The 22,641-nt window shown below is 38.3% G+C and overlaps 3 protein-coding genes across 5 annotated transcripts; 2 read left to right on the top strand and 1 right to left on the bottom strand.

The window, feature by feature from the left end:
* Nucleotides 1-845: 845 nt before the first annotated feature.
* On the top strand, nt 846-7,082 carry PheRS-m (Phenylalanyl-tRNA synthetase, mitochondrial). The gene is made up of 5 exons (XM_077427284.1): nt 846-1,640; nt 3,960-4,637; nt 4,732-5,968; nt 6,042-6,246; nt 6,792-7,082. Exons 1-3 carry the CDS (start codon nt 1,101-1,103, stop codon nt 4,897-4,899), a joined length of 1,386 nt encoding a protein of 461 aa, XP_077283410.1. The 5' UTR covers nt 846-1,100; the 3' UTR covers nt 4,900-5,968; nt 6,042-6,246; nt 6,792-7,082.
* A 4-nt stretch (nt 7,083-7,086) lies between these two features.
* Nucleotides 7,087-9,229, top strand: LOC143909374 (dynein axonemal assembly factor 19). Its single transcript, XM_077427321.1, has 2 exons — nt 7,087-7,547; nt 7,654-9,229. Exons 1-2 carry the CDS (start codon nt 7,405-7,407, stop codon nt 7,769-7,771), a joined length of 261 nt encoding a protein of 86 aa, XP_077283447.1. The 5' UTR covers nt 7,087-7,404; the 3' UTR covers nt 7,772-9,229.
* LOC143909346 (glutathione synthetase-like) lies at nt 7,786-16,603 on the bottom strand. Of its 3 annotated transcripts, XM_077427280.1 has the most exons (11): nt 16,350-16,590; nt 16,083-16,258; nt 15,643-15,855; nt 14,109-14,256; nt 12,407-12,539; nt 9,237-9,279; nt 8,923-9,161; nt 8,742-8,846; nt 8,455-8,661; nt 8,163-8,390; nt 7,787-8,077 (listed from the first exon to the last, which is right to left on the bottom strand). In XM_077427280.1, the coding sequence occupies exons 2-11, from the start codon at nt 16,242-16,244 to the stop codon at nt 7,948-7,950; spliced, it is 1,608 nt and encodes a 535-aa protein (XP_077283406.1). In that variant the 5' UTR covers nt 16,245-16,258; nt 16,350-16,590; the 3' UTR covers nt 7,787-7,947. The 3 variants fall into 3 exon arrangements, with proteins under 3 accessions (XP_077283407.1, XP_077283406.1, XP_077283408.1); XM_077427281.1 differs by lacking the exon at nt 12,407-12,539 and having other exon boundaries at nt 7,786-8,077; nt 14,090-14,256; nt 16,350-16,603; XM_077427282.1 differs by lacking the exon at nt 14,109-14,256 and having other exon boundaries at nt 12,407-12,540; nt 16,350-16,602.
* Nucleotides 16,604-22,641: the final 6,038 nt, after the last annotated feature.

Raw genomic sequence — 22,641 nt, 5'->3', positions numbered from 1 at the left:
ACATATTGAGCTTTTGTTTCTATCCTCTAAGAGAGCTGCTTCAACTACTTGTTCACTTGTTGGGGTTTCATCATGGCGTTGAAATTTTGCACGTATTGGTCCTCGTAACACAATGGTCCAAAACTATAAATAAATAAATAAACATTAAGGTCGTTTGTGAATGTAAACGTGTAGTAGATGCAATACATAAAGATTCAAAAGTAGTGGGCTGATCTATTGCATCTACATAAGTCAATAACATCGGTATCCATTAACCGCTTAGACCCCCAGCCGACACGCTGAGCGTATAATAGATACGGCTGTTTGCGCCTTAAGGCGCTTTGGGCAGCTAAGCGGTTAAAAGTGATGTCTCAACTACGTAATTTTTACAAACCTCTTTTATGTTTCACATATTTTCTCTATTTTCTTGATACTAAGCGCACGTAGATATATGATTTATCATTTTTGTAGCATTTGGAAAGTTACATTTCGTTTCATAATATCTACATACATACAGCTGCAAACTTCTCACTTGTTCTGGATTATCACTGAATTCTTTTAAAGTGATTCCAAACTGTTGATTTTGGTCGTACCATTTTCTAATGAGATGAAAATATGAGTTTTATTTATATGAATTTTCCCAAACGATATTGAAAAGAATTTATTACCTTGGATGGAAACTCTTTATATCCGAGATTCCAAATTTCGAGACTTGCAAACCGTGTATTTCGAACAAGCGATAAAAACTAACAGGTTATTTAGGGGTAAAGCATTCGGCTCGAACATATACCGGAAATTTACAGTACTGCCACTACATGAAAACGTTTAGATTCATTCAAGTGTTGCATTTGTCAATGTTGTCAGCGTTGACTCAATGCGGGTATCTAAAAATGTGTCGATTTGAAAATCTGATTGATGTAGATTTATTTTCAATTTCCCCAATTTTCCCAAAATTTCCGTCGCCCAATTTTCCCGCCGGCACATCTCTAGCCACTGCTATTGCATAAATAAAGTCATTTTTTCGAGTGGCAACACCGAGTGGTGGGGGTGGAGGTGACAGCTCTGTTTTGACAGCTTCAACGACAGGCTCGGTTATAGGGGTTAACCGTGTGACCGTAATAATGCGGTGGAGCTGCGCGAAGCTTGCGATGGAGGCGATGGAGGCCGCGGGTAAGAGTCGGGGGGCGACAAAAGCGTCGGTGTCGGTGTCGGTGTCGGTGTCGGTGATGGGTCGCGAATATCCCGCCGACTCGTTCACCAACACGAGCGAACGCATCCTCGGCCACGTGAATCGCAACCTGCACCTGCACCTGCAGCCGCGGCACCCGCTCTCGCTCGTGCGCGCGGCCATCCTGGACCACTTGAACGGCGGAGCAGTGCATCAGCATCAGCATCAGCATCAGCCCACGTTCGCCGTGTTCGAACGGCTGCACCCCGTGGTCTCCGTCGAGCAGAACTTCGACTCGTTGCTGATCGGGCCGGGTCATCCGAGCCGCGCGCCCGCCGACTGCTTCTACGTGAACGAGCGTTTTCTGCTGCGCGCGCACGCCACCGCCCACCAGGCCGACCTCGTCCGCTCCGGCCTCGACAACTTCATCGTAGTCGGCGACGTCTACCGCAGGGACGAGATCGACGCCACCCACTACCCCGTATTCCACCAGGTCAATCTCCACTCACTCACTCACTCCACTCACAACAAAACATTATGTACGTGAGAGAATGCTGCCACGAAATGCATGGATGAGACCACTTTCCAAATTATTTCATACAGTATTTTGGAACTAGAAATTTACTCCTGATGTAGATATCATCATCGATAATCGACAAACTCTTGCAAAATTTTATCAAATTCAATTTAAAATACCCTTTTCAATTCTATTATACTATACAAAGCACTACGAGAATATGATATATGCAAAAGTATATATGTACATGTTAAGCTCATTTATCAAATTATACAGGTATCCAAATCGATTGTTCTCTTTTTGTGAACTTTTGCCAATCTACGACAAAGTTAAATTTCAATTTCTTTTCAATAGAGTAATTTTTAATGATAATATTCAAAATATATCCAATCGTCGAAAAATAACGCCAACAATTAACAACTCGTACAGAAAAAAAAATTCTCAAACGGTGACATTACACCGAACTTAATAAATATTCTATTCAGTAATCCAACGAATCAGTCTAAACGAAATAAAAGTAAAAACACACTTCATAAATAATCTTTAAAATATTAACGATGTCCAAATAATTAATTTGTATACAATAATATGTATATTGTACAATCAATGTCAATAACCTGACGTTGTATGGATAAACCATGAATGAAAAAATAAATATTAATAAAAACACGAAATCACAGTCATGTAAACAAAACTAAAACAACATTATGTATGTATGTACATATTATATAATAGGTCAGCAATTAACACATAGGATACCAAGGGATATTGCTAAAGAAACAGGCGTGCGGCGGGGAGAATTTGCGCTAATCTTTGCATAAAACTGTAACTGTTTAAAATGTCATATCTCTTTTACCAGTAAACGTATAAAAGTGAAATTTGAAATGCAGTTTCGTATGGACTATCTTAAAATTTCGTAATTGTAAAATCAGTAAAAGTCAAACTGTGAGTCGCGTACTAATAAAATAAATAATTAAAATGTGTATAAATATGTCAAATATACATATTTTATAAATAAACAAAAAAAATCTAGCAGCAGTGAACCTTTGTGTAACAAAAACAACAAATGTCATTATTTGAAACCTATAAATACAATGCAGTCAGATGCAATTCCATATGCGCTTTGGAATTGCCGACATCGAACAAGGTTAATCCTCTTTCGTCATAAATAACAATATCAGTGAGAGAATTTTAGGACATCGGCAAAATCTAAGAGGAACATAAAACAGATGTGAGAAAAAAAAAGGTCCCCCCAAAATGTGTTTATTACCTAGTGCAGTGGTTAGTAACCAGGAGTCAAGTGTAGGCAATAAATTACCGAAGAAATATAAAAGGGCACATAGTAAACAATGGTGATATTTTCTTCAGAACATGAATATAAAAAAAATCAAACATATTTATTCAACTAAAAACACAAAAAAGCATTCACCCAGCAAACTGCACCCCTTATTTAGATATTCACATTTGATTGATTGGTAGATATTTACACAATATTTATTTAAAAGTTTCCTTTATATTATAATATATTATCGATAAACTCACTTAATGGTTTTTGATAGTATTACATATTTTTATTATTTACACACACACACACGTTATTTAAACACAATATGAAATTCATACACTAATGAAATTTTCGCTGGTTTCGAACCTCTGAGAAGGTTGATGATGATCTGTTCTATTATTTTTACAAACCTATACGCTTTAGTTAAATAAAATAAAATTTGAGACATCTTCGGCATAACCAAAGAAATATTTTGTAAATTTAAAGAAATATTTGGTACATTTGCTATAGTCCAGTTTCTAACCTTCTAGATTTTTCAATATCGACTTTTTTTAAATTATTTTAGTTAAATATCACCAACGACATCTTTTACTAAGCCCCGATATGAATAAATTACAAGAAATACGAGGTTCAACGTGTTTTTTCTTTATATGAAGTAGAAGTGACGCAACGCACAAATTTGTGCGCACGGTAGCCAAAGGAAGTTTTTCAAACGCACAAATTTGTACGCACGGTATCCTGTGTGTTAATAACTATGAATCGTTATTGTATTTAAGAATAATACAGAGATTGTATTTGAAAAATTTTGCATATTTTGTGCAAATAAAGACAGGAATCGAAACGCATAAGTGAAAATTAGAAATAGCAATATGAAAACGAACAAGAGAGATACCCTAGATATTGTATTTGTATGGAAGTAGAAATAATGTGGTGGAGAGGTTGAGAATGGATGAATGAGTGTTGATCATTAATCAGAACGGTTTAAATGTTTTTTCGTAAATATTTCGCAGATGGACGCATTGCGATCTCAAACCAAGGAGCAATTATTCCCTGACCAATCGGACTTGAACATTTTCGAGCGCGACTACAAGCCGATCGCCTACAAGCTGAAAGATTACTGCGCGTCAGAAGAGCAGTTGGCACTGCAGAAGACGTGTATAGAGTCTGCAAAGCAGCCGTGTCACACTTTGGAGGCCGTCAAGGTGATGGAGTACCAGCTGAAGCACGCGCTCATCGGAATGGTGAAACACTTGTTCGGCGAGAACATAGATTACAGATGGGTCGACGCTTACTTTCCCTTCACTCAGCCCTCTTGGGAGCTGGAGGTGTTTTACAACGACAAGTGGATGGAAGTGCTGGGCTGTGGCATCGTTCGAAATGAAATACTCCTGGAAGCCGGATCGACCAACGCAATCGCGTACGCTTTCGGCTTGGGTCTGGAACGGCTGGCGATGGCGCTCTACAACATACCCGACATACGACTGTTCTGGAGCCGCGACTCTGGATTTCTCAGCCAATTCGAGTCCGAAGATCCCGGCCGGATCCTCAAGTACAAACCTGTATCTGTATACCCTCAGTGCATCAACGACTTGTCGTTTTGGCTACCGAATAGACTTACGAAAGACCAATTTTCAAACAATGATTTTTACGATCTGGTTAGAGACATTGGAGGCGATATAATCGAACAAGTAAGTTTCTTAAACCCCAAAGCAAACCCCAAATTCAACTCACTCGACATTTTCGAGCTTAACAGTCTGTGACGTGTTTTTTTTTTTATTTCAGGTGCGTCTGAAAGACACGTTTATTCATCCGAAGACTGAACGAACCAGTTTGTGTTTCAGTATCGTGTACCGTCACATGGAAAGGACTTTAACGCAAGCAGAAGTGAACCGGTTGCATAAAAAAATCGAAGAAAGTGCCGCCAGCACGTTGAATGTCACCATCAGATAAATTAATAGAAATCCACTACATTATGAATGTAGTGGTTTATTTTGAAAACAACAACTGATCATTTTGTGAAATGATCAATTAATAAATACGTATACGTATAGTCCCCACGGCGTATACACATGACATGTACACACTCGTATGACATGTACATATGTAGATTAGATGAAGGCTGTGAAATAATCGAGTGAATATACACACACATATGTTGAATTATTTCGAAGCCGTTTGAACCAAAGTTATTTAAAAGTTACATACTACATACATACATATTGTCTTAATCAATATGCACATGTTGAAGACTTTCGAGCAATAAATGAAAGATTTTTATCCATTAAATTATATCTAATAATAACGTCTGTATGTTTTATTTTTACGTACATGTGTACATACGTATGTAAATATGATCCTAGAAATTTAAGACGATTTAGATCAGAAGTATTCAAACTTGAGAATTTTCCAAAGGCTGCAATATTTGTCCTATACTCCCTCTCATTATTTTTCATCTACATACGCAACGGGTAAGAAACAGATAAGGTTTGTGAGATAGTTCTCAAGAAAGTGGGAGTGGAACGAAGGGGCTAAGGCTATATAAAGACTATACTTTACATCAAATCCAACTGTCCGAGAAGGAGTTTCACATAAAAAATACGCAATTTTCGATGAAGTCCAATGCACTCAGAGAAGTATGGAACGCTGTATCCTCGGCATAACGAGGAAAGGCAGGAAACGTAGAAAAGTATGACAAGAGTTTATTTATAAAATGAATTATTATAAATAGACCCTTGTAAAAGGACCGCGTGGCTAGAAGAATGGACAAAAGAAGTGCTGGAATGGTACCAGCGAGAGAGAATGCAAAGGGTAAAGATGGATGAGGGTTGCGCAAAACAGAGACGAGTGGATGGCTTTCATCCAGCAGTGGATAGCGAGTGGCTGTACATGATGATGATGTAAAATAGTGATCAAAACACTTACATTTTATTTAGATGAAATGCACTCAGTGGCTCTTTTTGTATTTAATATGTAATAACTTTTTAATTGGCGGATTCGGTGCTTTAAACTCCATAGAAGAGTGAGTGAATTTTGCTATAAATTTTAGTACTATTTTTAGAACTTTAGTATCGATCATTCCCGCTTTGTTTCAGATACGATTACGTTAAAAACAGCTGGAAAAAAGTTGCCTCCATGAATGATTGTAGATATAATCACACCTCAGTAGTCTATAAAGAAGACATTTATGTATTTGGTGGGTATGGTACAATTTATTTGAATTCTGTTGAAACATTCAGCACGAAAACAAATAAATGGAAGACTTTGAGACCGATGAAAAGTCCGACATATTCATTATCTGTAAGTATAAACTTTTATTCTAACAAAATTAGAAAAAGCTTTTTTCGCGTTGAAATAAAATCAAACAATACTAGAGGTGCAGATTTGGAGTCGTGGCTTTTTCGTTGTAGTTGGAATCGTTAAAAAATCAAGTGACTCTGACTTTGGTTTCACGTTTACTTTGCATTTATTTTTTTGCGTAATAACGATACATAATACATATGTGGGATTTATGTATTGGGATAGCCTAAAATAATGCATGTATGAATGATTAAGTTGGCATGCATGAGTTGATGAATGGAACAGTTGTCATCTTGTACGTGTGACGCTTAAAGACGAGCACTATCGTTGTGGCGAGTAAACAATATTTTAAGCCGCCCATCGAGTCTCACTTACTGTACCGCCTTTGTATTCTGACAACCAGATCTTACACATACATACATATGTATGTATGTTTGTATGTATGTATGTATATAAATATTAAATTATGAACTAAGATGAGTACGAGTGAAGAGTGAACGCATGTATCTGAGACAATTTCTATCTTTGTCTTTTTTCATGTTTAGGTCAAATTGAGGAAAGATCTGATATTTAACTATCACACTGGCGTATCCAGAGACTTGCTGAACATAGCCGAATGCCGAGCCAGCGACACTCTACCATATCCAGCGACTTGCCGAACATAGCCGAACAACGAGCCAGCAACACACTGGCGTATCCAGAGACTTGCTGAACATAGCCGAATGCCGAGCCAGCGACACTCTACCATATCCAGAGACCTCTGAACGACATACTTTTACCAACAATTAATCATACTTGTGTATACGTGTTACTACCAAATAAATACCATATTCAACATACAGCTGTATTAATACCGAACACAGACGAACCTGTCTATAATACATGGCGGACTGGTGGTGAAGAAGACCTTCACAACTAGACTAGATCCCCATATGCTCTACACCAAATACGTAATTTTTATTAGTATCATATACATAAATATGCAATCATAAATATGATTATTGCATGTTGTATTTATGCAATATACATACATATGTACATATTAGTGGTTGCTATGCGCCACTAATTGAATATTTCGCATTTTGATGGGGTTCCAATCATTGACATATTGATTGTTGGCACGGAAACGCATCAAAAGAAACGCAAACCACCAACGCCATGGATAAACCACTAGACATGAGCGACTTGCAGCAGCTGAAATTGGAGCTGCGCACGGCCATAGACAACGACAAGAAGTATTGGCAAGTAAACGCAGTCAAGTGCGACGCCATCAGCACGGCAAAAACCTACGAAGAATTCAGGTATCCTATCGTATAATACATACATATGTACATATGTTAGTTTTCGTTATGAAACCTACATATGCTAATATGTAGTTGTCAATAAACCACCTGATATGCGTTTCAGCGACAGAGTGGCTGCAGCTCATCTCCGACCGCTCGATAAGTTGGATAAGAGCGAACCCAGTAAGAGGAATATGACGTGGAATCCAATCGCTCAGCGGAGTGCACGGAACGATGAATAATTTACAACACATTTTTCGCTTCAGCTTTTATTAACGCAGTATAAAATCCTCTGTCCCGACAAAAATATTCGAAAACAAAATGTACATAGCATTTGTTCATCAATAAAATAAAATCTAACTACATATAACAACAATAATATATTCATGTATGCAGGTATAAACGATTCATAGAAATTTCAAAGGTCCACTAGATAAGGACTATCTAGAGCTCCGAGACCAGCAGCGACTCCACCCTCATCGGCATCAGAAAGCTTCGTCCTCAACATATGACCGACTTGACGATTTACCATTATGTCCGATGCGGTTCTGAAATGTGAAAAAGAAAGCGTGAATCGCCTCAAATGGAGGCGATGAAATGTGAAAACAATACGGATTTAAATTCTACTCATACCCGATGATCACACCAAATATGCCAAGTTCGGAAACGAGCCTCGACACCGGCGGCAATCCGCTTTGACCCGGTCTAACTATGTAACCGGGACAGATCGGCGGAGATATCCGTTCCATCAGAATGTAGGCGGTGCGTTCCGGAGAGTTTCCAAAGCGCTGCAGCGCTGTCCTGATTTCGGCTCCGTAAATATTATTACCGCCTCCTTCTCGCTGAGGTTTCAATACAAACCTACGCACACCATAAATTAACAATACGGCTCAAACGAATTAAAAATCTTAAAATATGTACATACCTTTCGGCGTTATCCATCGCCATCTTCACAGCTTGCTCTCCGAACTCGTCGAAATCGAGAGAATACAAGCCAGTGAATATCTCACGCACTTTCCCAACCTTTTCGGGATCTTTGATGAAGCGTTCGAGCGTGCCGGGTCTCGCTAGGGTTTGTTGCACTTTTTTAGTACCGGCCAGATGGTATTGAATCGAAGGGCATTTGATGGCGCTGCAATTTCAATTTACTAACTGTAGTGACGTTTCGACACACACACACACACACACTGTACTGTGCGAAAAATTACCCACGTTGATCTTTCGATCGAAAGGCGAGCTTCCCACTCTTTTTCGGTTGGATAATGTCCCGGTTCGTATCCGGCTCGGTAATAAACGACAGCCACAAGCTGACCGTCTCTGAAATTTCGATTATTAAAAGTGGAAATATGTAGTTGGTACCCTAGAATAGGTAGAAGAAGTACTCGATACTTACACAATGAGTTGTTTATCCTCGTTGAGTACTGCCTGTTTGCTCATCTCAGTTAGATTCTTTCTGACGACTCTGATTTCAGGCCGCTTCTCGTATATTTCAAACTCGTGAAATCTCTGATCGCATATGTTGTACGTGACGTCTTCGATGATGAACAGTATGATGGCGTCGGACACATTGAAAATGTCCCAAGCGGCCGTCAGTCCGCTACACAGGCCGTTCAAAGCGTCGTTTTTAGGCAGCTGAAAGATTGCATGTGGATCAACAAAACTCATACGAAAAAAACAAGATTAAAATCAATTATGGAATTAACTTACGTCTTTAATTTTATCTCCATGTCCTAATTGGTTCATAATAAAACTGGAAAAACCAATGTATGCAATGAAAAAATCACTCATAAAATAATTTGCGAATCAGTCACATTCGTAATGGTTTTTTATCACATCATTTGAACACGAGTTTCCAACTTTTTTCAAGTCGCGACTAAAAACCAATTTTAAAAATTAAAACCAAAATATACACCAATTTTGCCCATCTTCTTTCTTTTCTTTAAGATTTCATTAAGAAGTATAGTCAATTTTTATGGTACATATACGTGGTTTCAGTAATTTTCACTTCACGTTCTCATTGGTTTTTTATTACCATAATAATTTTTGATATTGAATTTTGCATCTGTCAATATTATTTCGGTTTTTTTGGAGTCACGACCCATCTGTTGGAAACCCGCGCTTTACGTACAAAGCATCTATAATACATACATATGTATGTACATATTTCAAACATGTAGTAAACAACTGGACGTTTCGAAAAATTACTAGCAATGGTGTATCTTAAGTGGTCGATACCTTCAAGTTATGATAAATATGTACATATGTATGTACCTATACGTGATACTTCCATGGATAGCCAGCCATCTTGCCCTCAAAATAATAAAACATGCATTCTTTCACTCTTCAATGAATCTACTATATATGTATAGTGTTTTTACCCGGCTTCGCTCGGTATTTGTAATATAAACCACTTAAACATGGCCAATCTAAAAGTAAACATTTTATCAAATTTATTTGAATAATCATTTGTTTTTCTACGACCCAACAATAGTTACATACAAAGTCTTTTTCGAAATTACATATATATATTAGATTTAAATATAATACATATGTATGTATATAAGTACAATCGTCTTGAAACATTGAATAAAAATGGCTACATATAACACTTTTCCAAAGATGAAGTAATAAAAAACATCTCTAAAATGGTGGCTATCGCTTTTCTTACATATCTAATATATAATTTCGAAAGAGACTTTATATGTATGTAAGTATCTTTGGTTGGGAACTTCGTAAACAAAACAAAGTTTCTATGACGACAATTCAATTGGTTGAATATTATATTTTTTTCGACTGAAAATAAATTTAATAAAAAAAACAAATGAATATTTACCATTAGATTCGCCATGTTTAAGCTGTTTATATAACAAATACTGAGCGAAGCCGGGTAAAACAACTAGTGTACAATATTTGAAAGTTTGTTTAGTGACATACATGTACATATGTATGTTTAATAATACTTAATAAAATTATTTGTAAAATGAACACTGTAAGTTTTCACTGACATCATTAAGATTTACGAAAATGAATCTGGGATGTAATCAACATACAGATGTACACACATACGCTCTTTTTCACTTACATACATATATCACAAAAATTAAAGATAATTAATTAATAAATAATTTGATTGCGATGCATGCATTTTAACGATATTATAACAATGCTATTAAACGTCGCTTTTCATGCAGATATTGTGTATCTACATATACATAAATAGTAAAATAGAAAAAGCTTAGATTTCCTTTGTTTTGTTTGTGATTTGTATTTTGTGATTCCCATTCGGTTTGATTGAAGGTATTAAATTTTGCACCTACAACTTACTATACATTAAGGATTGCATAGGTTAACGTTTTTAGAAAAAGTAACCACACACTGTTACATACATACATATGTAATCTAGTAAATGAGCCATTATATTTGAAATTGGCGTAAGTCTACTTTTTCTTCATTTCGAGAAATATTTAAATGTAATCTTTTGCGTTTGCCAAGATTTAAAAATACGGGTGGCCTGTAATAAGTTTATTCTGCCTTTCCGCGATTCTGGACACATCGAATTAAAAGTAGTGATAGCAATTCGTGAATTCGTGAAGTCAAACTGAAATAGTGATTGAGGAAATTGAAATGTTGACTTAGACCACTTTCAAATATCAGTATACCAGTAGTAGAAAAAAATCATTCACCGTTTATGAAATTTGACGGTAAATTGCAATCCCTACTACATACATATGTATGTATACTGCCAGACATGGCATCACCAAAATACACCTCAGTTGTACATGCATATATACATACATAGTGTACATATATTGAAGTATTGAGTTACTAGAGTAATGAGATAACATAGAAATATGCATCAAAGTGACACCCACACCACACACCATACCACACCACACAAAACCTTGAGTGATTTTTTAAAAAAATCACACGTGTAACTTTTCACCAATACCCAATTAATTTAATTCAGAGTTCTTAATAAATGCAATTTTTTACAAGGCTCTCCTATATTTTACAATATTTTTTATGGGGTGGAGGCGTTCAAAATGTTCCTGGAAAATTTGAATAAGCACACTTCATTTTTCAGCATACATATGTATACATTCTCTCCCCATCCAAAAGAAATCAGTATTTTTTACTGCACTGCGACTTTAACAAAGATTTTGTACATTTATCTGCTGATTCCAAGGACATGCCAAAGTCTGAGCTATCATTTGCACTGATCATTTATGTACATATACATACATATAAGGATACTTCGCCAATACCAGTGAAGAAAGAGTGAAGACATTTGATGCAGGAAGTGGGGATAAGCCGGAGGGTTCCCAGTTTTGGGGGAAGATTCAATCAAACCCAGATTCGACCATCACTTTTCCACAACGCACACATGTATGTATTTATTTTCCTCGGAAACTGAAGTTGTATCATCTCTCTACTGTCGTTAAAACGATTAATGCATTAATAAAGAGTGGTCTTTTTGGTGCATTACAAACATTTTTTTCATTTAGGTAGTTTTATTTATGTAAGCGTGCGTTGTAAATTTAGTCAAATGTTTGATATATTATATGTACATAAGTATGTAGCAACACTCTCGCATCAATTAATCATAAATATAGCATTCTGTTAATGAATAATGGGAATCATTTTCCGGGAAGCTTTTGAACGCCGCCGTACATATTTAACTTGTCACTTGTAAATTGTTTATTGCAAAACCAATGCAAATTAACCACCACTGTAGCTGTACTGTAACTGTTACAAGACGGGAGAGAGACGGTGAAATGTGAATGGAGATAAAAACGGAAAGCTGGAGTACATATTATATGTATGTATGTGTTATTTTGTTTGTTCAAACGACTGACTATTATGTCAACATGTAATACCTATGCAGAGGCGTCAAGACCGTGGCGATCCCTCCGAAACTGGACGCCACTGTGTTAATTTCCACCTGCTTTATGCAGTTTTCGGCAGCTTCGTGCAGCAAATAGTCCGATCGGTACAGGCCGGTGCTTATTGGCTGCAAAACAACAACCCGTTCCATACATGAGTGCCCATTTAATGCACACCACTCGGGACAACCTACTGAGCCTTGTCAAATGTCATTTCGGACAATCCCCTCCCCACCCCACCCCCTTACTATACGTACATACAATGTACATATGTATTATATAGTATATACAAACAAGCTTATGCTATTATTGGACCCTATAACAATATATATATGTATATGTATGTATTTTTACCCAACCATTCAAAACAAAATAATATCCATATTTAATACGCTTTTTAAAATTAAATAAAGTAAAAATAAAAAAAAAAAACAACAACACGAAAACAATGCAAGTAACATGCCAATGGTTTGGTTAGTGGTGAATTTTTAAACTAATTCCTATGGAAAAAATTCTGGTATACATTGTACTTATGTACATATGTAAATGTATACCAGAAAATGGTGAGGAGGCAGCATCAAAGATTATTAATTATGATGATCTTGAATGGGGTCTACGTGACTTGACAGAATGTTAAATTACAGAAAACGCAAATATCGGAAGGCAAAGATCGAAAATCGAAAGATCTTAAGTCGAAAGATCAAAAAAAAATGGTGCATGGTAACTAACATTAATTAAATTCTGCACGCGCACATTAACACGGGAGGAAAAGCATGTTCCTCTTGTTCCTGTTGTATCCTGCTCGCGCAAATTAAGTGAGTATGTACCGTTTACCATGCACCATTTTTTTTTGATCTTTCGACTTAAGATCTTTCGATTTTCGATCTTTGCATTCTGATATTTGCGTTTTCTGTAATTTAACATTGTTAAATCACGGAGACCGTCTTGAATGTTATGTATTTTTTCAATAACTGCTCGATATTTTGACACCCCGGCGTGTCAGCAATGCGACCAAAAAGCCACGTTCTTACATACGTTTCTCGAAAAAGCTTTAGAAAACCACTGGTTTGAATAATATGAATGTTCCAAAGTTTCCGTAGATTTGTGTGAGGTGTGATCAAAATGTTATTATTTTGTTATTTTGCTTCATTTTGATAATACGTCATGTGAGCATGGGTGAGATATACATATATGTGTGTGTGTGTGTGTGTGTGTATTTAAAATAGCATTTAAAATCACCATTACCAAAAAAGCTCAGTTAACGGATGGGAATTGGGATTGCCAATCGTATGTAAGTTTATGCAGAGTAGACTATGCAGACATGTAGACATGTATGTAGCATGGTTAAACAATACGAAGCCATGCACTTTTCGGTTTCGGCCCGCATCCCAGCAAAAAAGGAATAATCATTCATCAGCACACTCACACACACACACTCATCGGCAACACTGCAACATAACAGAATTAGAAAAAGGCACACGAATATAGTACGTGATATACATACATGATACAACATTGGAGGAATTTTAAACTTTGTCATACACATAGAAAAAGAGCCAATCTAGTTAAAAATTTTGTAAATACATAGCAAAATATACAAATGTATATGGAAAAGTTTTAGAAGGTATGATATATGTATATTTATATATATATAAATATGTATATTTACTAAGCTACCTCTGTATGGCCCTGGAAATTGGTCCCAGGTGTCCAAAACCGGAAGCGATGCTGTTAATTTCCACCTGCTTCCAACAACAATATGGCGAATGCATTTTGCACTTTTTTAAGTTTGGGCAATTCGTTTCCAGCATTATGTCAGAGCGGAGCATTCCCAGGGAAATCGGCTAAAATTGATTTAGCTGTATGGTTACGTCAGACATGAGCACAATAAGCAATTCCAACAATTTATTCATCTATTTTCAGCAATCAAAGGTACATATGTACATATGTACTATGTATGTAGGTATGTTACGCCAAATTTGCAATTATTATTCATTAAATTTTACCCAAATCTAGTGAACAGCAAGCGTGTTACCACATATGTATGTACGTACACCATATTATATGTAAATATGTATTTTATAGCGATGGCAAACCTATTTGATATCACACGCACAAAAATCTAGAATTTAACTTACCTAATCCAGTCACGTCTTATTTTGTTGATTTATGTATGTATTTATATATTTTCAATATTTACTTTTTTTAGACATCTGCATGAGTGATATCTTAAAAGAAATGGCAATAAGCAGGCATGTTTTTAAAAAGGTTTTACCTCTTAAAGAAAATTTAGTTATTTATTTTAATAAAAAAAAATATCATATTTTTCCTACTTGTCAAATTTTTGAAAATTTATTGTGCCTCTCATATTTTTTTCTGTTGACATATGTAGACATAGACGAATAAACATAACGAAAACAAAAATAATAATAATTGACTAACATACCACTTTTAACTTGGGCAGTACATATTAGCAATTAGCTGTGAGATTTTAGTGTTTTCACTAAGAATCTTTAAAAATGACATAAAAAAAAACGTAAGACTTTGGACTGAGGTATGTGTGGTTCAAAATGTTCGAAATGATATGAGCTATCAACCGTTTAAGATTTTGCACTAACCCTAACAGCCTGTATGTAATAGTAACTTTTAATGTATACATACGTAACTGAATTTTTTTAAATATTTTCATTATAATATAAATTGTTTGCCACCGCTTCTACATAATACATATTATATGTACATACATATGTGGTGTTAAGTTATAATTGATTTTTGATGCTAAATAATTCGAATGTATGAATGACACCTACATATGTACACACTTATATTTTCAACAAATAAAGTTTTACGGTGGTATGCAATCTACCAAACTACATTTGAAGTGATTTCGCGTGAACGTTCCCCAGTAGACTGCATACTAAAGTATTGTTCATACATTGTATAATGTAAGATAAGACACATGTGATTATTTGAATTCACGTGCACCCGAGTGAAAGCCCCAAATTCATCGTTATTACATGTAATAGTATAATCAACAGCACCAATGACGAAACTACAACATAAAGATCATTTGACAAGACGACAGTATGTTTTTTTTTTCAATAAATTGTGCAAAAAAATGGTGCCATCCCCCCTTCATAATTTCGTATGATAATTACATATCGAGATCGAGAAATCGAATTTATGATACATATGTATTTATGATACAGCTGTATATATTTCGTACGAACCTGTTTTATTCCCTCTTTCCTCACTATTTCCCAAATTGTGTACAATCGAAAGGTAAAGTCATCAACGGCCAACGTGGTGGCGAGAGCCTCTTTGAGGAATTCATCGTCGTGCGCTACTTTGTGCGTCAACTCGTTCAGGATGGGCTGCATGTTGACGGCTTTGTCGAATTCCGATCGGGGAAACGCAGACGGAGTCAAAGCAAACGGTGCAAACTGAAAATGTTTGAAATATAAAAATAAATCTTTTTCAAGCCTTATACTTACATTTGAATTGCGTATTTTAAATGAAAGATTTCGATGAAATTACTCAAAACATGCTTTTCTGGTCAAATATCGGAAAATTCTAAATATGTATGTACATATAATATTAATACAAATCAAACACGTTGAAAATAATTTATTCGGCATACATTTATATATATATATTTTTTTACACTCACATCCAGTGAATCTTTGCTGAATCGCTTTTTATTTCTCATACCCACTCCGTGCATGAGTGCCCAGTCCTTAGCTTTTTCCACAACGGCAGAAAGTTCACTGTCGGAGAGTGGGAGGGGTATACACGGTTCCAGATGAGGAGTCGCATCCTTAGCAGTCGTCATCTTCGTATAGTCACCTTCGTATCGAGAAACGAAATGCCATTATAGTCGTTACACAATTTGTTGATTTAACGATACACGAGATAAGATATTGTCGAGTGTACAAACTTCGCTTCACCCCGGTCGAAGTGAAGTGCCTGTCTTACAGTTCGTATACAATATTGTACTGTAATGATTATCGTCATAAAATAAAAGTGGTCGATCTCGAATTAGAAAAGAAACGTTGTTTTTAAATAACGATAAATTCGATTACAACGACAACAAGGAGAGAGAGCCTATCAGCCGGCAGCTATCAGCTATCAGCTATCAGCTGTCACCGTTGACACTTATCATCCCCATCACTGCTACCAACGAAAGCTCTTGACAGCAAACGTGTCATATGTAGAGATGGGCAAAAATGGGAATTTTGAACGAACGGGAAAAAAACCCGGGAATAAACCGGAAACTTTGGGAAAATTTAAGTTTTTTACATAAAACTGTAAAAATTAAACTCAATTAAAAACATAAATTTTTAATTGAGATTGACCAAAATAATACAACATATTTTAGTAAATAGGTAATAATTAAAGAAAGGTCACATTAATTTAAACATAAGAGTCTTTATAAAACTATTTGGATGTCAAATATAACATTTATTCATACAATATATTTAATATAATACAAAATCTTCTTTAACATTAAAAATTTTTAGTATTTATATTTCAACAATAGATAAAGAAAAGTTTGATGCATATATTGCTTCAAATCTATCAATTTGATGACATTCAGAATCAGTAATATTTTCATGATATGATTCTATTCGCCTACGTCTTATGCTAGGTAAACGTGTAGTAGATGCAATACATAAAGATTCAGAAGTAGTGGGCTGATCTATTGCATCTATATAAGTCAATTGTTCAGATGATGAAATAGTAAAAATAGTCAATAGTTATTTATATTTAGAACAAATAACACGAGAAGTAATTGTGGCAATCCCGAGGTACTGGCCATAAAACAATCGAGTTGACCAACGCTTCACGGGAAGCAACCACTTCCTTCCCTGCCGTCTAAATAAATAGTTGTGCATAACAAACACCGTCCTCTCACTCGCCTTACCCGTTACCCCCATAAAATAAATGCTTTTGGATTAATGAATGCGGTTTTAAATCAAAAATGCCACTTCACCTGAAAAAAAGATCTTCAATTAATGTTAAATTTGGACATTAAACGCCAAGTTGTTACAGTCCAATGCACTCAAAAAAGTATGGAACGCTGTATGCTTGACATAAAGAGGAAAGACAGGAAACGGAATACGTGGGTGAGAAATATATATAACAACAGTAGTGGTTCACTACTGTTGATCTGCACTATATCCACTACTAGTGGATATAGTGCAGAGCATCGTAACCTTTGGATATTCGCGACACACATTGTTTACGACTCGTAGAGTTTGTCAGCTACGTACATACATATGTGTGGGAATCTCGTCACATTCACCAAGCGGAACGATGCCAAAATCCTTCGAGAATATTCCGCAACAACAAACTAAATGCTCGTACGACCACTTCCATCAAGCATTCCAGAAAATTCGACGCCTCGACAAAAACAAAATTCCTCTCGTACGCATCAATAAACTAAATGCTCATACGACCACTTCCATCAAGCATTCCAGAAAATTCGACGCCTCGACGAAAACAAAATTCCTCTCGTACGCATCAATAAACTAAATGCTCGTACGACCACTTCCATCAAGCATTCCAGAAAATTCGACGCCTCGACGAAAACAAAATTCCTCTCGTACGCATCAATAAACTAAATGCTCATACGACCACTTCCATCAAGCATTCCAGAAAATTCGACGCCTCGACGAAAACAAAATTCCTCTCGTACGCGTCAATAACCACTTCCATCAAGCATTCCAGAAAATTCGACGCCTCGACGAAAACAAAATTCCTTTCGTACGCGTCAATAACCACTTCCACCAAGCATTCCAGAAACCATATAAAAGGAGGTACAACGCAAACAACGCCAGTCGACACACAGCAGCAGACCAGTCAACATCCAGCTCCTGACCAGCCACCACTTCACTACGCGGACTTGGAAGAACAACGAGCCAGCGACACTCTACCATATCCAGCGACTTGCCGAACATAGCTGAACGCCGAGCCAGCGACACTCTACCATATCCAGCGACTTGCCGAACATAGCTGAATGCCGAGCCAGCGACACTCTACCATATCCAGAGACCGCTGAACGACAAACTTTTGCCAACAATTAATCATACTTGTGTATACGTGTTACTACCAAATAAATACCATATTCAACATAGCTGTATTTAATACCGAACACAGACGAACCTGTCTATAATACATGGCGGACTGGTGGTGAAGAAGACCTTCACAACAAGACTAGATCCCCATACCTGGTGACCCCCGACTAAGAGCCACGCAGCCTTCAAAGCAGTCAACAAAGCAGCCCACAGCGCAGTCAACTTCCAACCTCACCATACCTGGTGACCCCCGACTAAGAGCCACGCAGCCTTCAAAGCAGCCTACATAGCAGCCCACATCGCAGCCTACATAGCAGCCCACATCGCAGCCTACATAGCAGCCCACATCGCAGCCTACATAGCAGCCCACATCGCAGCCTACATAGCAGCCCACATCGCAGCCTACATAGCAGCCCACATCGCAGCCTACATAGCAGCCCACATCGCAGCCTACATAGCAGCCCACATCGCAGCCTACATAGCAGCCCACATCGCAGCCTACATAGCAGCCCACATCGCAGCCTACATAGCAGCCCACATCGCAGCATACAAAGCAGCCCACATAGCAAACTACACAACTGCTAACATCATGTCTGTAAACGGAGACGACATCCCAGCAGCCCAGAACGAAAATCAACAAGAGCAACCACAACCCTTGGAAGCAGCCCGCATCGCACTACGTCTACCAGCAGTATTCAAGGAGAACATCTCGCTATGGATCGGCATAGCGGAAGCACACTTCGACAGCGCAAATATAACAAGGGACTGTACGAAATACGGTTGCCTTGTCACCGCCTTGGACTACGACACCCTCTCATTCGTCAGTGACATAGTGACGGGACCCAATGCAGCGAACAAATATCAAAAATTAAAGGAGGCACTACTAGAAAGACTGGGAGACTCATTGGAGCGCCGCACAGCACGACTTCTCACGGGTTTCGAACTAGGCGACAAAAAACCATCACACTTGCTACGACAGATGCAGGAGCTGGCCGGCCCGCAGCAAAAAGACTCACAAATAGTGAAGACATTATGGACACAACGACTTCCAAAACACGCCCAGGCCATCCTAAAATCAATACCAGACCCAACCTTGCAACAACTCGCCCTCACCGCAGATCAACTGATGGAAGTTTACCACAACATAGAAGTGAACTCAGTAAACCAGCAGACGCTCCCACACCCAAAAACAACACCAGATCCTCTACTGCTCGAGATGACTAATCATGTCAAATCACAACAGCGCCTCCTAATCGACCTGGCCAGAGAGGTTCATCAACTCAAACTCAGAAACCCCAGCCAACAGCAAAACCCGACCTACAACCGAAGCCGAAGCCAAAACCGGACTATGAACAACCACACAGAAAGCCGCTCACGCACCAGAGGTCAATCTACAACAAAAGGAGAACTTTGTTATTTCCACCACAAATTCGGAAACCTCGCACAAAAATGCCAAGCACCCTGCAAATACCAATACAAGGAAAACGAAAACGGCGACTCTCAGAAACGGCAAACAGAGCGCCCGGTACCCAAAAATGCCGACTAATAATCTGGGACCAATCAACAGACCAGAATTACTTAATCGACACTGGTTCAGACATATCCGCATTACCACCAAACAGCAAGAAATCCAACAAACCTAACAAATCCAACAACACCAGCACTCAGCTACACGCCGCTAATGGGACCATAATAAAAACCTACGGTTCAAAAGCAGTAAAACTCGACCTCGGACTACGTAGGAACTTCAACTGGGAGTTCATCATAGCCGATGTCAACCGTGCCATCCTCGGAGCCGACTTTCTGAGCCACCACAACCTACTTGTCGACCTCAACAAAAAATGTCTCATCGATGGTGTAACAGGACTAACCACAAAGGGACACACCATGACTATACCTTCACTTGGACTCTCAACAATAGCCAGCACCGACGAATACCATCATATTCTCACTCAATTTCCATCCGTGACAACACCACAGCTGGAAAGAAAAACAGCAGCGCACAAAACTCAACACATCATAGAAACATCAGGACGACCAGTGTATTCCAAACCACGAAGACTAGCACCAGCCGCCCTAGAAATCGCAAAAAAAGAATTTAAAAGCCTGACAGAGAGCGGAATTTGCAGACCATCAAAGAGCAACTGGGCCAGCCCACTCCACATGGTCCGCAAACCCAATGGTGATTGGCGCCCATGTGGCGACTACAGACGTCTGAACGCACAGACAACACCTGACCGATACCCCATTCCGCAAATTCAAGACTTCGCACACAAACTACAAGACGCAAAAATCTTCAGCACGATAGACTTAATAAAAGCTTATCACCAGATCCCTGTAACACCAGAAGACATACCGAAGACGGCCATCATCACCCCTTTCGGACTTTTCGAGTTTACCGCCATGCAATTTGGCCTCTGCAACGCAGCTCAATCCTTCCAGAGATTCATGCACGAAGTCGTGGGAGAACTGGAGTTCTGTTTCGCTTATATCGACGATATCCTGGTGGCATCAGCCAACAAGGAAGAACACGAGAGGCACATCACAATCATCATGCACCGCCTCAAACACTACGGTTTGGTAATCAACGTTGAAAAGTGCAAGTTTGGAAAATCGGAAGTATCCTTCTTAGGGTACTTAATTACTTCCAACGGCGTTAAACCACTTCCAGAGAAAGTACAGACCATAGCGACATTCAAAACACCGGAAACTTATAAATCACTCCGACGATTCCTCGGAATGATAAACTTTTACCGCCGATTCATCCCACACGCCATCAATTCACAACAAGCCTTGTTCGACGCAACCGCGGGACACAAGAAAAACGACAAAAGCCCCCTCGTATGGACAACTACAATGACGGAAGCCTTCAACAAGTGTAAAACCGACCTAAGCAACGCAACAATGCTAGTACACCCCAAAGAGTCAGCAATACTATCCTTAATGGTCGACGCATCAGACAGCGCCATGGGAGCAGTCATCCAACAAGCAAACAACAACGAAAACCAACCACTGGCATTCTTTTCAAGGAAGTTCAACACAGCTCAAAAAAACTACAGCACTTACGATCGAGAACTAACTGCAATCTACGAATCAGTACGATATTTCCGACACTGGCTAGAAGGACGACAATTCCAAATACTAACTGATCACAAACCTTTAACATCAGCCTTCACGAAACAAACAGAACCAGCATCACCAAGACGTCAACGCCAGCTAGACTACATAGCCCAATTCACAACAGACATAGAACACATCAAAGGTGATGACAACGTAGTAGCAGACACCTTGTCGAGAATCGAAGCCATAACAATACCCCCAAACTTGGACATAGAGAAAATCATAGCTGAGCAACAAACCGACGAAGAACTTTCAGAACTACGAAATTCAGACACGGGACTAGAACTACGCCACCTACGATTGACAAACATAGAACAACCAATTTGGTGCGACATATCTACTGGCAATATAAGACCATACATACCCGCATCATGCAGAAAGTCAATCATAACAAGCTTCCACGACCAAGCACACATAGGACCAAAACCAACACAACGAGCTATACAAACCCGCTTCGTTTGGACTAACATGAAAAAAGAAATACGAGACTACGTACGCACATGCATTCCATGCCAAAAAACCAAGATCTCTCGACACACGAGAAGCCCCACCCAAACAATATCGGTTCCAGACACTAGATTCAACCACATACATATAGACCTCATCGGACCACTACCCCCTTCAAGAGAATATATGTATTGCGTAACAATCATAGATCGTTTCACCAGATGGCCAGAAGCAATCCCCATCAAAGACATCACTGCAGAAACAGTTGCGAAAGCACTCCTGGAAAACTGGATTACTAGATTTGGCGTTCCAGCCACCATCACAACGGACCAAGGACGCCAATTTGAATCACATTTATTTTCACAACTAATGAAAATCATGGGAATCAAACGTCAGAGAACAACAGCGTACCACCCTCAATCAAACGGAATAATAGAACGATGGCACAGAACACTAAAAGCATCCATCAAAGCCTGCAATACAGACAAATGGACAGACGTTTTGCCCATGATACTACTGGGACTACGATCAGCAGTCAGAGAAGACATTGGCTATTCTCCTGCACAACTGACATACGGCACAACA

This window comes from Arctopsyche grandis, chromosome 3, assembly GCF_051622035.1.
Source record: "Arctopsyche grandis isolate Sample6627 chromosome 3, ASM5162203v2, whole genome shotgun sequence".
In the NCBI taxonomy this organism is placed as follows: domain Eukaryota; kingdom Metazoa; phylum Arthropoda; class Insecta; order Trichoptera; family Hydropsychidae; genus Arctopsyche; species Arctopsyche grandis.
Note: the sequence above shows the minus strand (reverse complement) of the source record. Positions and strands in the feature narration are given on the sequence as shown.

Coding starts and splice junctions, on each gene's coding strand:
- PheRS-m (XM_077427284.1), top strand. CDS start 1,101: ATGCGGTGGAGCTGCGCGAAGCTTGCGATGGAGGCGATGGAGGCCGCG. Junction 1,641..3,959: donor ACTACCCCGTATTCCACCAG/GTCAATCTCCAC, acceptor AATATTTCGCAG/ATGGACGCATTGCGATCTCA. Junction 4,638..4,731: donor GAGGCGATATAATCGAACAA/GTAAGTTTCTTA, acceptor TTTTTATTTCAG/GTGCGTCTGAAAGACACGTT.
- LOC143909346 (XM_077427280.1), bottom strand. CDS start 16,244: ATGACGACTGCTAAGGATGCGACTCCTCATCTGGAACCGTGTATACCC. Junction 9,280..12,406: donor GTCTTGACGCCTCTGCATAG/GTATTACATGTT, acceptor TGGTTTTTCCAG/TTTTATTATGAACCAATTAG. Junction 8,078..8,162: donor ATATTTGGTGTGATCATCGG/GTATGAGTAGAA, acceptor TTCACATTTCAG/AACCGCATCGGACATAATGG.
- LOC143909374 (XM_077427321.1), top strand. CDS start 7,405: ATGGATAAACCACTAGACATGAGCGACTTGCAGCAGCTGAAATTGGAG. Junction 7,548..7,653: donor AAAACCTACGAAGAATTCAG/GTATCCTATCGT, acceptor TATGCGTTTCAG/CGACAGAGTGGCTGCAGCTC.